General features: G+C 41.2%; 1 protein-coding gene across 4 annotated transcripts in view; it reads right to left on the reverse strand.

Moving 5' to 3' along the window:
• C5 (complement C5) overlaps positions 1-13406 on the reverse strand; it is a 187088-nt gene that overhangs the window by 141979 nt on the left and 31703 nt on the right. For all 4 annotated transcript variants that reach the window (XR_009557030.1, XM_060270512.1, XM_035113409.2 and 1 more), the window contains 8 exons: positions 12795-12871; positions 11471-11610; positions 8972-9199; positions 8272-8332; positions 6179-6268; positions 1906-2118; positions 1218-1293; positions 124-283 (listed from right to left, as the gene is read on the reverse strand). Coding sequence is in view for 3 of the 4 variants with exons in the window: in XM_060270512.1 (XP_060126495.1) it covers positions 124-283; positions 1218-1293; positions 1906-2118; positions 6179-6268; positions 8272-8332; positions 8972-9199; positions 11471-11610; positions 12795-12871 (1045 nt within the window). In the remaining variant the exon portion in view is untranslated. The remainder of the gene's footprint in view (positions 1-123; positions 284-1217; positions 1294-1905; positions 2119-6178; positions 6269-8271; positions 8333-8971; positions 9200-11470; positions 11611-12794; positions 12872-13406) is intronic.

Raw genomic sequence — 13406 nt, forward strand, 5'->3', positions numbered from 1 at the left:
TGGGAGCCCTATAGTGGATGAGTTGTACTAACAAGAAAGGCCACATCTAAATCATAACTTTCTCTCAGTTGCTAGCTGGAAAATGAATTCCTGGAAAGAAAGAAAAAAAAACAGTTTCCTTACCTGTAGTTTTACGGGTTGGTAGCTTGAAATCTCCCTGAAAGATCCATCTGCCATTTGACAGTTGTCAATCATCCACGTCAGAGAATTGCACACAGAATTCTTATCAACAGCCACATACTGGCTCACTTGTCCCAAAATCCTTAAGGCAAAAGCTGTCATCCTGCCCCCATCAACCAAATAAAACAAAATCTGAGGAACATCTGAGCTGGCTGCTAATTTTGAAATTAACTCCTACCCGCACCCTGCACACACACATTTGGGTTCTGCAATTCTGAGAGTACAAATAAAGTATTCCATGGCAAATATTTAAGGTTAGTTTTCTGACTGAGCATCAAACTTGATGCCTGCTGTATTTACACTGTGCTGGCCTATGGCTTTAAACAATAACGTTTCATTCCTTCACTAAGGCAGCTGTCCGATATGCAATTACCAGGGAGCAAGTCCAGAGAACCCAGAGGATCTTACTTCTTGGTAGACTTGTCTAGGATTGCACTGTAAATGTGTGACCTTTCCACCCCTTTGGACTTATAACCACAGCTGCTGTGAATCACTCTTTTGCTTATACCAGGAGCTCCAGAGGTAGGAAGTGCCACAACGTTTGGTGTGAACCTAAGGTAGAAAGATGGCAGCTGGTGGCAGAGGGCTGCTGCTACCTGTAAACAAACTAGCAAGAAGTGCTTGGTGTCGCTTGGGAATTCTAAGAAGCCAACAGCAACCCTCGGTGACAACTGGAGCAGCTCTGGAAGATTGTGTCTGCCACCTTGATTCAAAACGGTGCCCAATAGTATCCAAACATAGATGGAAGCCTGCTCATTCCCCAGAGTGGCTTGGGAAACCCAGCCAGATGGGCGGGGGTATAAATAATAAATTAATTTCAGGAACCCCCTTGCAAAATCTTTTACAATATCTTGAGAGATGCCTAACTTGGTGCAGATTTGAAAAGTTGAGTCTGCCATCTTGATTCAAAATGGGATCCTGCGGTATCTAAACACAAACAGAAACCTGATCCTCAAGCTTAGAACCCATTGTGTCAAATTGTGCTACTATATACTGTAATAAGAACTATATTTTTTTACTATTTATGGAGAACTCACCAGGCACTGGGCTCCCCATTCTCCCACATACTGTATGAGAAATCTTTTTTCTGGAATGACAGGATGCTGACAAGTCCTAGAAGGTACATAACGCAGCGTATTCAACGTTTATTCCACTCATGCCACTACTTCAAACATTAGGAGATAATTCACATTGACTATCATCTCCAGAAAGAGCAAACAACATCCCAATGATGCCAAAGTACCCTGCAATTATGCCAATCGTTAGCCTCTAGATGGAGGAGACTCTTGAGAGTCCCATGGACTGCAAGAAGATCAAACCTATCCATTCTGAAGGAAATCAGCCCTGAGTGCTCACTGGAAGGAGAGATCGTGAAGCTGAGGCTACAATACTTTGGGCCACCTCATGAGAAGAGAAGACTCCCTGGAAAAGACCCTGATGTCGGGAAAGATGGAGGGCACTAGGAGAAGGGGACGACAGAGGATGAGATGGCTGGACAGTGTTCTCAAAGCTACCAACATGAGTTTGACCAAACTGCGGGAGGCAGTGGAAGACAGGAGTACCTGGCGTGCTATGGTCCATGGGGTCACAAAGAGTCGGACACGACTAAACGACTAAACAACAACAAATTATCATCACAAGGTACACTGGTGATCATGCAGGGTGATCATGCAAGGACTTCAGGTCTACCTTACCTTGAAAGAGCACAAGGGAATACTAATTTACCTTCTTTCAGCTTCTTCCTCAGGTTAACTTTTGGAGTGATAGTCTCTGGGCCAAGTATGTCCCAGCTGTCTGTCCTTTCCAGGTAGTCATATGCATAAAAGATTGGCACAACATTCATAAGCTCAGTTTCTGCACTCCCCTTTGGGAGGTTGACAAGAAGATTTAGCCCTTCTGGGCTGACAGCTACATTAATCACTTCACCTAGAAGAATTCCTGCAAAAGAAAAATGGTACCATGAAATCCTGTCCTTTTTGTTGGCAGGTGGATGGAGATTGTCCATGCTGCTGAGTTGGTATAAAATACGGGGCCTTTGTGGAGGTGAGGCCCAGATACTGGAACACCCTCCCAGGAGAGCTCTACTGTTAGCTACTTTTCACAAGGCGGTTAACACTCACTTTATTCCTATTCTCTGAGTAACAGGTTAGATTACACCAAGGGTGGGGAACCTCAGGCCCAGGGGCCAAATGAGGCTCTCCAAGTCTCTATCTTGCCCTTGGAACTCTCACCAGACCATACACCCCTCTTCCCAAGCCACATACCTCACTGGCCCTGGTTTGAACCCATCATGTTTTTGCCTGGCTGGAATGTGTCCTTAAACTCTTGCTTACTAGGGTAGAGGAAAGAGAGGCACCTGTGAGTGTGTGTGGAGACTAACCTGCTGTTCAAAGTTAAAATTTACATTTGTTGTTCCACTCACTTTTGTCTCTGGGCCTGCTCACCACTAGCCAAAGGCCCTCAGAAGGTTCCACGCATGGAAATGTGGCCCTCAGGCTGAAAAGGGTTCCCTGTCCCCTAGGTTAGATACCAGATACAGAGCCTTCACAGTGGTGGCCCAGTATCTGTGGACTTTCTTTCCGCAGGAAACATATATGACTCTATCATGTGTTTGTTTGTTTGCTTGCTTGCTTGCTCATTTATTCATTGCATTTATACACTGCTTTTTCTGCCAAGGCACCAAACTAAAACAAAGAAAGAAAGTTGACTGGGCAGGGAGGGAGCAGTTACTTTTGTTGTTTATGCCTTCCTCACTTGTGCTTTTCTTCCTCAAGACTGCCGACCTTTTAAAAGCTTTTGTTTCAATCCACTTTTAATTCATGCCCCTGCTTAGATGTGCTTTATTACTGCTCTTTTTGAAATATTATAGTATTAACTCTGTCGTCTGCTGCCTTGTGACAGGTTTTTAAAATCCTTTAATTAATTAATTAATTAATTAATTAATAATATCTTTATTACGGTCATAGACCAGCAAAAAAGAAAACCAATAATACATAAAATAGATAGTTCTTGAGTATCATCTTTGAACAATACTGTTTCATAATCCTATTTTAAATTAAAATTGGGTTAAAATTTAATGAGGGATAGTTCCCTTTAACTATTATCCGCTGAGAATTAATAGGCGGCTTTATCACTGTTATTGATTGATGTCACGGTGTGTCTTGACGCATAGTAACAAAATTTAGCTACATTCTTGGTGCACTCTGGATTAAAATCCGCTAGTAGGTATCTAGTAAGCATTTCTGTTGAGCGGCCTGGTAAGTTTTTTAACAAGGGATCAATTAACTCCTTCCTCGTGTCTCGATACAATGTGCAATGGAGGAGGACATGACTTATAGATTCAATCTCCTTGTTATCACAAGGACATAGTCTCTGTTCTACCGGAATCTGGAGATATCTACCAGTTAACAACGCCGAGGGTAGAGCATTGAAACGAGCCCTAGTGAAGGCCCACCAATATCTAGGATTTTCTAACGTTTTTAAATAATTAGCTAGATAATTTAATCAATGCTCGTACAGTTGTCCATGTATTAAGGAAAGTCGGGTTAAGTTGTTTTGTCGATCAATATCCGAAATTCTTTCCTTAATTAGCTTTTTCGCTCTTTCCCATCCCATGGACAGAGTGGACCCCACCGGCAGTCCATACGATGCTAATTTCTTTTGGATGGTCTGCTCCCATGTAGATCGGAATCTATCAGTGAAGATTAGGGGGAGAAGGCCATTTGGAGTCTTATTCACTTTTAGCCAGTACAGTAGAGCTGATTGCCATACTTTGGATTCTATTTCCTGTAATCCAGCTTCCAATCGTAAGGCTGCATTAGGAACGCATTTGGGCGTGAGGAATATAGATCTTAAGAATCCCGATTGGATTTTCTCATACGCATCCAATTTAGAGGTTATCATAAATGGGGCGCCATACAGTAGTTGGGCTAGTGGTTTGGCCGCAAATAACTTGAGGGCTGCTGGGATATAATCCCCCCCTGTTGAGCGATGGTATCTTACAATCGCAGCCGCACTCCTTTGTGCTATCAAGGATGCATGCTTAACATGCGCCGTGTTCTTCCTGGAGGATTGGAAGACTACACCCAAGTACTTAAAGCAGGTCACCTGCTCGATAGGTTGGTTATCTATTTGCCAGCTAAATGTTTTCCTTTTATTGGAAAATATCATTATTTTAGTTTTTTTAAAGTTCACTAAAAGCTGTTCCACCTGGCAGTATTGTGCCAGTTTGTTTAATGCTCTTTGTAGGCCAACACGGGTCTGTGACAGAATGACCGCATCATCTGCATAGAGTAAAATGGGGGTCCTTTGGTTCGTCAATTTGGGGGGATGCGAGTCTGCCTCTTCTATCTGGATGATAAGAGAGTTAATATAAATATTAAACAGGTGAGGGGCCAGAATACATCCCTGTTTAACCCCTTTTGTTGTTTTGATTGGGTTCGAGAGTAGGCCTTCTCGATTACATCTTACTCGCAGGTAAGTATTAGTGTATAATTTGAATATTAAAAGCAGTAATCACCGATCTATAGATGATTTAATGAGTTTATCCCAGAGGCGGGTGCGTGGGATCGAATCGAAGGCAGCTTTAAAATCGATAAATGCTGCAAAGAGTTGAGTGTTGAATTGAGAGGTGTATTTCTCAGCCAGATGTTGGAGAGTTAGGCAATGGTCTAGTGTTGATCTTCCCTGTCTAAAGCCTGCTTGAGCATTGTTAAGTATATTATCCGATTCTATCCACGTATACAGCTTCTCACTCAAATAACTGGTGTAAAGTTTGCTTAAGATGTTCAAAAGACTTATTGGCCTGTAGTTGTTCGGATCATCTCTTGGGCCTTTTTTTATAGATGGGAATAATAATTGACAGCCCCCAGTCCTCTGGGATCTGAGTTGTTCTGTCAATATGAGAGAAGAGGGCCACTAATACGGGTGCCCACCAATTCGGGTCGATTTTAAACACTTCCGGTGGAAAGTCGTCATGACCTAGCGCCTTTCCATTCTTTAGCTGGGCAATCAAATAGTGTATGTTCTCCATCGTAGGTGGTGGCCATGGTTGGAGTTGCTCTTCCAAAATATCTAACGAAAGTAGAGGAGTGTTGGCTTCCCTATACAGGTTGTGGAAATGTGCCTACCAGGTTGATACTGTTATACAGGATGATAAGTGTGTTATCTCCTGTGTTGGGTAGCCTGTGACTAGCCTCCAGAATAATGACGGGTTTTTGTGCTTGGTAGCCTCTATTAGTTGTTGCCAGTGCCGCATCAGGTTGGACCGTTTTTTTGTAGCTTTTTTTGATTTCCATCATAAGATACTTTTTATGCTCAGAGGGATCTTCCCTGTGGTCATTAATTAATAAATGTAAATAAATATTTCAACAAGCATTGCTCTTGAGCAGATTATGATTTGTTTGATGTTCCTCGTGCATTTTACTTCTTGCTCTCAGGATTGCCCTTGTAAAACTCAGCAGGGAGGAGGAAAGGGAGGAAACTAGAATTAGTTGGCTCTGCTTGTCGTTGGCTCTATCGCCACCTACTGTTGGGGTCCCTGCCTTACTCCCTACCAGTCCAAATGGGCACCAGTCACCACAGTTACAACTTATAAACTGCTTCAATCATCACCAATAGAGAAGCAGGATTTTTAAACAGAAGTCTTCGGAAGAGATATGAACATAAGACAAGGCTTGCTAGATCATGCCACCAATCCAGTATTCTGATGGACTAGTGGCCAGCCAGATGCTTATGCAAAGCCCACAACCAGGGCATAAGGGCAAGAGACATCTCTCAATCATATACCCCAGCAACTGGAATTGTCAGAGGCATCCTGCCATTAATCCCAATATGAGTAGACTGCCATCATTATCAGCAGCCACCAATAAGCTTATCCTGCATTACAAATACATGACATGAAATCTGATTCAAGGCTAAAAATGCTTGTAATATTTAGAGGCTTAAAAGTAGCAAAAAATGTGATTGAAATAACTGTGCTCCATCCACTCCATTTTACCTTTAATATTCAGAGTCCTCTCAACTTTTGTCTTAGGGACCATGTTTGATGGTATCCTGTAACGAAATTCCTGCTGTCTTTCCACTGTCCCTGTTGTTGAAAATACATGTGGAGAAACCATGGAAATTTATTGTGTTACATATGCCATTACTAGAGCTAAATAATCTGTGTGCTATGTTAGCCTTATTTATTTCACATTTCCTTCCCGCCTTTCAAAGGTACACATTTGCAATGGTCAGACCTAGATCTTCAACACCGTGGTGTACCTGCAGACTAAGGCTGGGGGAGTAATTTTGTTTGATTCACATTTAAAGCCAAATCTACATAAATCAGACTTCCTGAAACAATTACATCAGGGATGTCCAACAGGTATATTGCGATCTATTAGCTCAACAACTTTTGTAGATCACTGCCAGTTTTTTAAATAGTGGGAGTAGATCTCAGTCTCTTGAACGCTGTACATGCCTGAATTGCATGAGCCAAAACCCAGCTGTTCTTTGAAATTCACATTCAAATGAACTTTTCAATGCAGTTTGCCAACCAAGCAATGTGTATGGAAAATGCATATACTTTGCTAGGTAAAGTGCACTTAAAAATGCATCTAGTCATGAAAAAAAAATTGCTCCACAAAAATGTATGTGTTAGGTAAAACTGCATACAAAACGTGTATATTAGGAGAAACACGCACTAAAATTCTGATGAATTTTCATAAGGACTTTTATAAAAATGCAAAATGTCATGGAAATGTGGAGAAGTGAACTTTAGATTACGAAACTGGCAAATTCACCCAACCTTACTTCTGACTGTGCTCATATCTGATGTCAATGCTATAATGATGCTAACTGACATGGGAATAGTTACAGGTAGGTAGCCGTGTTGGTCTGACGTAGTCAAAACAAAATAAAAAAAATCCTTCCAGCAGCACCTTAGAGACCAACTAAGTTTGTCATTCTTCAGATCTGAAGAAGTGTGCATGCACCCGAAAGCTCATACCAATGATAAGATAAGATAAGATATCTTTATTGTCATTGTCCCCTTGCGGGAACAACGAAATTACTCGGTTGCTACATCCACTCAGATAAAGCATTCCGCATAATGCAAAATTACAAAACCTAACTAAAAACAGTAAATATAATACAAATAACAAATAAAATAAGATGAAATCAAAGTCCAGGCTTTCCATTTAAGGCCAAAATCGCTCTAGAGAAGAAACTGTTCCTGAGACAGCTCGTTCTTGCCTGCATAGTTCTATATCTCTGTCCCGATGGCAGGAGCTGAAAGAAATGGTGACCAGGGTGCGTTGGATCTCTTGATATGTCTAGTGCTTTTCTATGGCACCTGGTGGTGTAGATTTGTTCTAAGGTGAAGAGTGAGCAGCCAATAATGCTCTCTGCTGTTTTAATAATTCTACACAATGACAAACTTAGTTGGTCTCTAAGGTGCTGCTGGAAGGAATTTTTTCACATGGGAATGAGCTCCATTTTAATTCAATGGATCTCACTTCTGCATAGACATAGTTAGGATTGGAACTGGCTTATAAGGAAAGGATCACAGGAGAGTTTGGGAGGCAGGAGACACACTATGCAATGACTTTTTAAAAAATAAAAACCCACATGCTAGTTCCCTTTGTAAAATACCAGCAGCGTCCTGCCTGGCATTGCTCGTGAAGTCTAAGAAACCAATAAAAAAAAAAAACCAGTGCAGTTTTGAAATCAATGCATTTTAAAAAGTTTCATCCTGCTGCCTTGATTTAAAATGGCATCCAATTGTATCCGAATATAGACAAAAAACCACCCCTTGACCTCAGGAACCATGAAAAATTTTGTTATATCTGAAGAGGTGACCAAATACAGGGTGAACCTTTCAAAATAAATAGTGTTATCCATACAGTGCAATCCTATACATGTCTACTCCTTAGGAGACTCTTCTGAGATCAAAGGTGCTTATTCCCAGGTATGTGTGTATAGAACTAGTGCCCAAGTGACTGTTCTAACAGCAAATTACATGAGCATTATCTGAACGCTTATCTGAAAGAGAAAGAATGGATCAGGAAAACTGAATGGAAGAAAGAAAAGAAGGGTAATTTGCCATACCATAAATGCCCTGTGGGTCCAGTGTGTGACCTTCGTGAATTTCCTTTCTTATCCCTTCAGGCTAAAACCAAAGAATAAGGAGATAACATTATGCAGTCCTATCAAGGAACATTTGCTTATTCATTCCCCCACCCCAAGAATCTCTAGCAAAGACTAATTTTTAAAATATCACAGTTGTACATGCAACACACACAAACACCCCAACAACTTTATTTTGGGACTGAAGTCCCTGCTAGTGGGGGCTGCAGTTCATTTAAAACTGAATCAACGGAGTGAAACATTAAATTACAACTAGCAACGTTATGTGCAACAGAAGTTACAAATGTTCCCTGCAAAGGGGGACTGAGAGGCCACCAGAAGGAAAGGATGTGGCAATCAGGCACCCTCCATCATTCCAGGTACAGATACAGCTCCAGCTCAGTTTTTTCCTAGAGCTACCATGCCCTCCCACCGCTGAGGTTACCAGAAGGAGAGGAAGTAGCAGCCTTTCCACTGTCCTTAAATCCAGCTATGTGGCTTACATTCTGCTGAATTTTGCAACTAAGAACTTGCCATCCTGGGCTTGCTTTCCCCCCTCCTCGTCCCTGGTCCCTTTAATATGTTGTGAGAGGGATTACAATCATGAGTATTTTATAAACAATCATTTATTTCTGATTTGCAGGGGTGGGAAGGCTTTTCAAGAAAAATAGCTTGATCTTACCACAACTCTTAATGTTCTCACAAGAACTTCATTGACAGAATCACCCTTCAGTGTAAAGTTGATGGTGTGGAGGCCTGTCTCCAGAGGGAGAATCTTGAATGTTGCTAAGGCAACCGATGATCCCTGGAGTTCCCGACGCCTGCAGCTGGTTTCTTGGATACCTTGCTGTCCAGTGCTGGAGCCTCCCAAAAGGCAAATGCCTTCACCCACAGATACCTTAGTGCAATACTAAAGCATGTGCCAAAAAGGGTTAGAAGAGGTTTCCATCAGTGACTCAGTAACATGTAGCTTACAACAGCGTTTCTCAACCGCTGTTCCGCGGCACACTAGTGTGCCGCGAGACGCTGGCTGGTGTGCCGCGACGTGCGGCGACGAGAAGGGCGATTTGCATTGTCACGTGCCTGGCGGCCGCCAATAGTAAACACTGACCCGCCGGAAAGGAAGCTGGCCGGGTCACGACGCGGGGCGAGCACAGCTCTCAACAGCCACCACCACGGGAGGGTGGTTTTAGACAAACTTAAAGAAGCTGGCTGGATGAGCTCAACCTGAAACTTGCTGAGCAAAGGATTGTGCTGGCAGAGAAATCAGTGGCTTGTGAAGCCTTATTACAGGAGATTGCAACCAACACAGCAATTGGCAAGTGTTTCTTACAGTCATAATTATATAGTCAATATAGGGCGGCACAGAGTTAAATTTTTTAACTTTTTTAATGGTGGTGTGCCTCGTGATTTTTTTCATGGAACAAGTGTGCCTTGGCCCAAAAAAGGTTGAGAAACACTGGCTTACAAGCATGTGCAAAGCGGTATTTTCTTTCGTTTGCCCTGAATCTTCCAACATTAAGCTTTATTGGATGTTGCCTAGTTCTAGAGTTATGACAGTTCTAGTGTTCACACCTCTTCATAGCTGCCAAGCTCTCCCTTTTTTTAAGGGAAATTCCATTATGCCTAATAGGCTTCCTCACGAGAAAAGGGAAAACTTGGCAGCTATGCACCTCTTCTCTGATTCAGAATGGAAAGGAAAGTGGATGCGCAGTTCTGGCATCTGGTGAAATGTGGACATGTTTCAGTGAATGTATTGTTGTAAGAATTTTAAGGTTATATATATAATAATTGTTCATAAACATGTACATGAATGTACAGGCACATGTCTGAAGCAGCACAGGAAGACAGGCCTGACTGACACCATTTTGACTCTCTCTGACCAGGTGTTCCTCTGCAAGGAAGAAGGGGAGTGGGAAAAACCTTCCTATTGTCTCAGGAATTAAAGTGATTATCCCTGGCATCCTGATATCTGAGTGCCAGACAAAAGGGTGTGATTAACTTGGCTGGGGAACAGGGAAATGTAAATATCTCTCTTTTTTTACTTGTTTAGGTTTTGGGGGCAGGGGGCAGGATCCAGGATGCTCAGATTACTGCCACCAGACCTCCCCTTTCATGATGTATCTATGATGAATTTAGGGAGGGTGGTCTTGGGCTACACCCCTTCTGTGACGTATGGGTGATGCTTCTGGGGGGGGTGGGCGGAAACCAATTTCAAATTTCTTTTTAAGGACAGGACACCTTTGTTTGGGGTTCCTTCCTTGTTCTCCTGCATGAGGGGAAGGGTCCTGTTGCAACAGCAAAAATAAAGGCTTTGCTTCTCAAAATTCTCTGGTTGGCCTCTGTTATATTCTCCGACTGATGGAGAACCCAATAAGGGCTCTTGTGTACCCCATAAGGCAATAAGGGCAGATTTTTGCTTATAACAGTATTCAACATAGCAGAGAACGACCCGGTGTAAATAGCAGCTAAGCAGGAAGAGCAAGCTCTCTCACACACATTACAGAGTTTTGTGAGGCTACTTACTGAGACTTATTGGATGTGCTACAGGCACACACAGGGATTTATATTATAAAGTGGTTTTTAAAATAGAAATTTTGCATTCATAATCTCAATGGAACCATTGAAATTTTGGTAATTTTTGAACTGTTGCGAAATTTTGTTTCACTCGCTCTTCCGGTGTTAAGTCTCATCACTTACAGGGAACAATATGCTCTAGTTTCTCATTTCTCCAATATTAAATTTAGTTCTCCACATTTCTGCAGGAATCTTCTTTTTTAAAAAAAAAACCTAATGAAAATTACTCAGCATTTTAGTGCAAATTCATAAGCACTTTTTTGTAAGCAGTTTTGAAATGTATTAAGAGTTTTGTAATGTATTAATGCAGTTTTGTAATGTATTAAGAGAAATTGCTTGCAAAAAATGCATTTTTACATGTTATTTTCAGTAATGTATACATTTAAATGCATACTTTAAATTTTTATGTGCAGTTTTTAACCAAACATTGGTTGGAGAACCATATCATAAAATTGAGATAAGTGTGAATTTCAGAGGATGGCTATGCTTGGGTTCTGATATTGTTTTGGAAAGTGTGAATCTGATAGATTTTTTTTTTATGTGAACTGAATCCAACATTTTCCCCATCCCTAACTGTTAGCAACATTTTCTGTCAGAGCCTTACCCTGGTTCTGGAACCTTTGTAATTGTAAACAGATCCTCTCAATTCTATTTGTTCCCCACGGACAACAGAGTAGGGAATATGCACATCTATGAAGACATTTTTCATTACCTGCACCTGAAGTGCATCAGCAACACAGATACCTGTGTGAAAATCAAACAAGCAAACAAACAACATCATTTGTAAGTAGTACAGTGGTACCTCGGTTTATGAACACAATTGGTTCCGGAAGTCTGTTCATAAACTGAAGCGTTCATAAACTGAAGCGAACTTTCCCATTGAAAGTAATAGAAAGTGGATTAATCCGTTCCAGACGGTCCACGGAGTAACCGTTCATAAACTGAAGCGAACTTTCCCATTGAAAGTAATGGAAAGTGGATTAATCCGATCCAGACGGGTCCACGCAATACTTAAACTGAAGCGTTCATAAACTGAAACATGGGTGTAATTGGTTCCGGAAGTCTGTTCATAAACTGAAGCATTCATAAACTGAAGCGAACTTTCCCATTAAAAGTAATGGAAAGTCAATTAATCCGTTCCAGATGGGTCCGCGGCGTTCATAAACCAAAAATTCATAAACCGAGGTGTTCATAAACCGAGGTTCCACTGTATTTAGTAATTAATTAACCAGTCGGTATTTAATAGCATTTAATAATGCTTTTTTTAAAACTACTGATGCACTTTATACATATGGGTGAGCAATATGGTTAGTGCTAACAGAATAGCTTATCATGTTTATTGAAATACCATTAAAATGCTTTCAGGGAAGGAAGGGCTTTTTGTTTTAAATCTGCAGATTGATGTAGGAAATGGAACAGAATGGAATCATGAGTCAAACATGTGGAAGTTTATCCATTCCTTGTGATGATGGTTAACATCGTGGATGCTTTGATGGAATTGCTTTATTTTGAATTTTAATTATGTATGGATTTTATCACTGATGTTACAAACAACTTAGAAGGCCATATTGGCATGTAAGCAGTATATAAAACCCATTTTCTGATCTTAATGCCCTTACCAGGCAGTGCAGGGGAAGATGGGTTTAAAGTTGTCCGGGTTGGCAGCCATCTCGTGCCAAAATATTCCATGCTTTAACTATGCACAATACAAAGAAGCACTTTCTTTTTTCATCCTGAATCTCCCACCATACCCCCCCCCTCTCTCACACACACACCTCCTGGGAGACATCCCAATTCTCCTCTGTGTATTGGACAAGCTGGTTAAGCAAAGCTGGAATCTCAGAGGTCTCCAATTGTCTCGTTTTTCATATAAAATTTCACTTGCTCACTAAGAAGGGCTACAACAAAATGAGACATTTTATACACACCTTTGTCTGAAATGCTAACTCCTTGTATTTCCCAGGTGGTGATAGAATCTGGCAATGTCACAGGAAGAGCCTTTGAACTGCATTTATTAAGAGGGGGGGGAATGCAAACCCATCAAAAAATGTAGCTAACAAGTATCAGTAAAAATTATTTTTAAAATGTACTACAAAAATGCATTATCTTATAGCAAAAATGTGTATATTAGAAATTTGCGCTAAAATGCTGGTGAATTTTCAGCAGGTTTTAATAAAAAATAGAATCACAGATTATGGCAGAAATCTGGAGAACTGAAAAATGAGGAACTAAGAGAATCCAAATTCACAGATCCGTCCATCCTTACTTGAATAGCTGGGGATTGTGAGACCTCCAGGTATAGGGCAGTATATAAATTCAATAAATAATAAAAATTGAACCTGGGAGCTTCTGCATGTAAGCTGTATGCACTGGGACAGTGCTCAATCCACTATAAGGAAGCTGCCAGACAACTATCAGACCACTGATCCATCTAGTTCAGTCCTGTCCATACTGGCTGGCAGCAGTTCTCCTGGGTTTAGCTGTGAAAATGTTCTCAATGGATACTTCAGCTCATTCAAGAGAGCAGTTTCATTCTAGGC

Source organism: Zootoca vivipara, chromosome Z (genome assembly GCF_963506605.1).
Source record: "Zootoca vivipara chromosome Z, rZooViv1.1, whole genome shotgun sequence".
Taxonomy (NCBI): domain Eukaryota; kingdom Metazoa; phylum Chordata; class Lepidosauria; order Squamata; family Lacertidae; genus Zootoca; species Zootoca vivipara.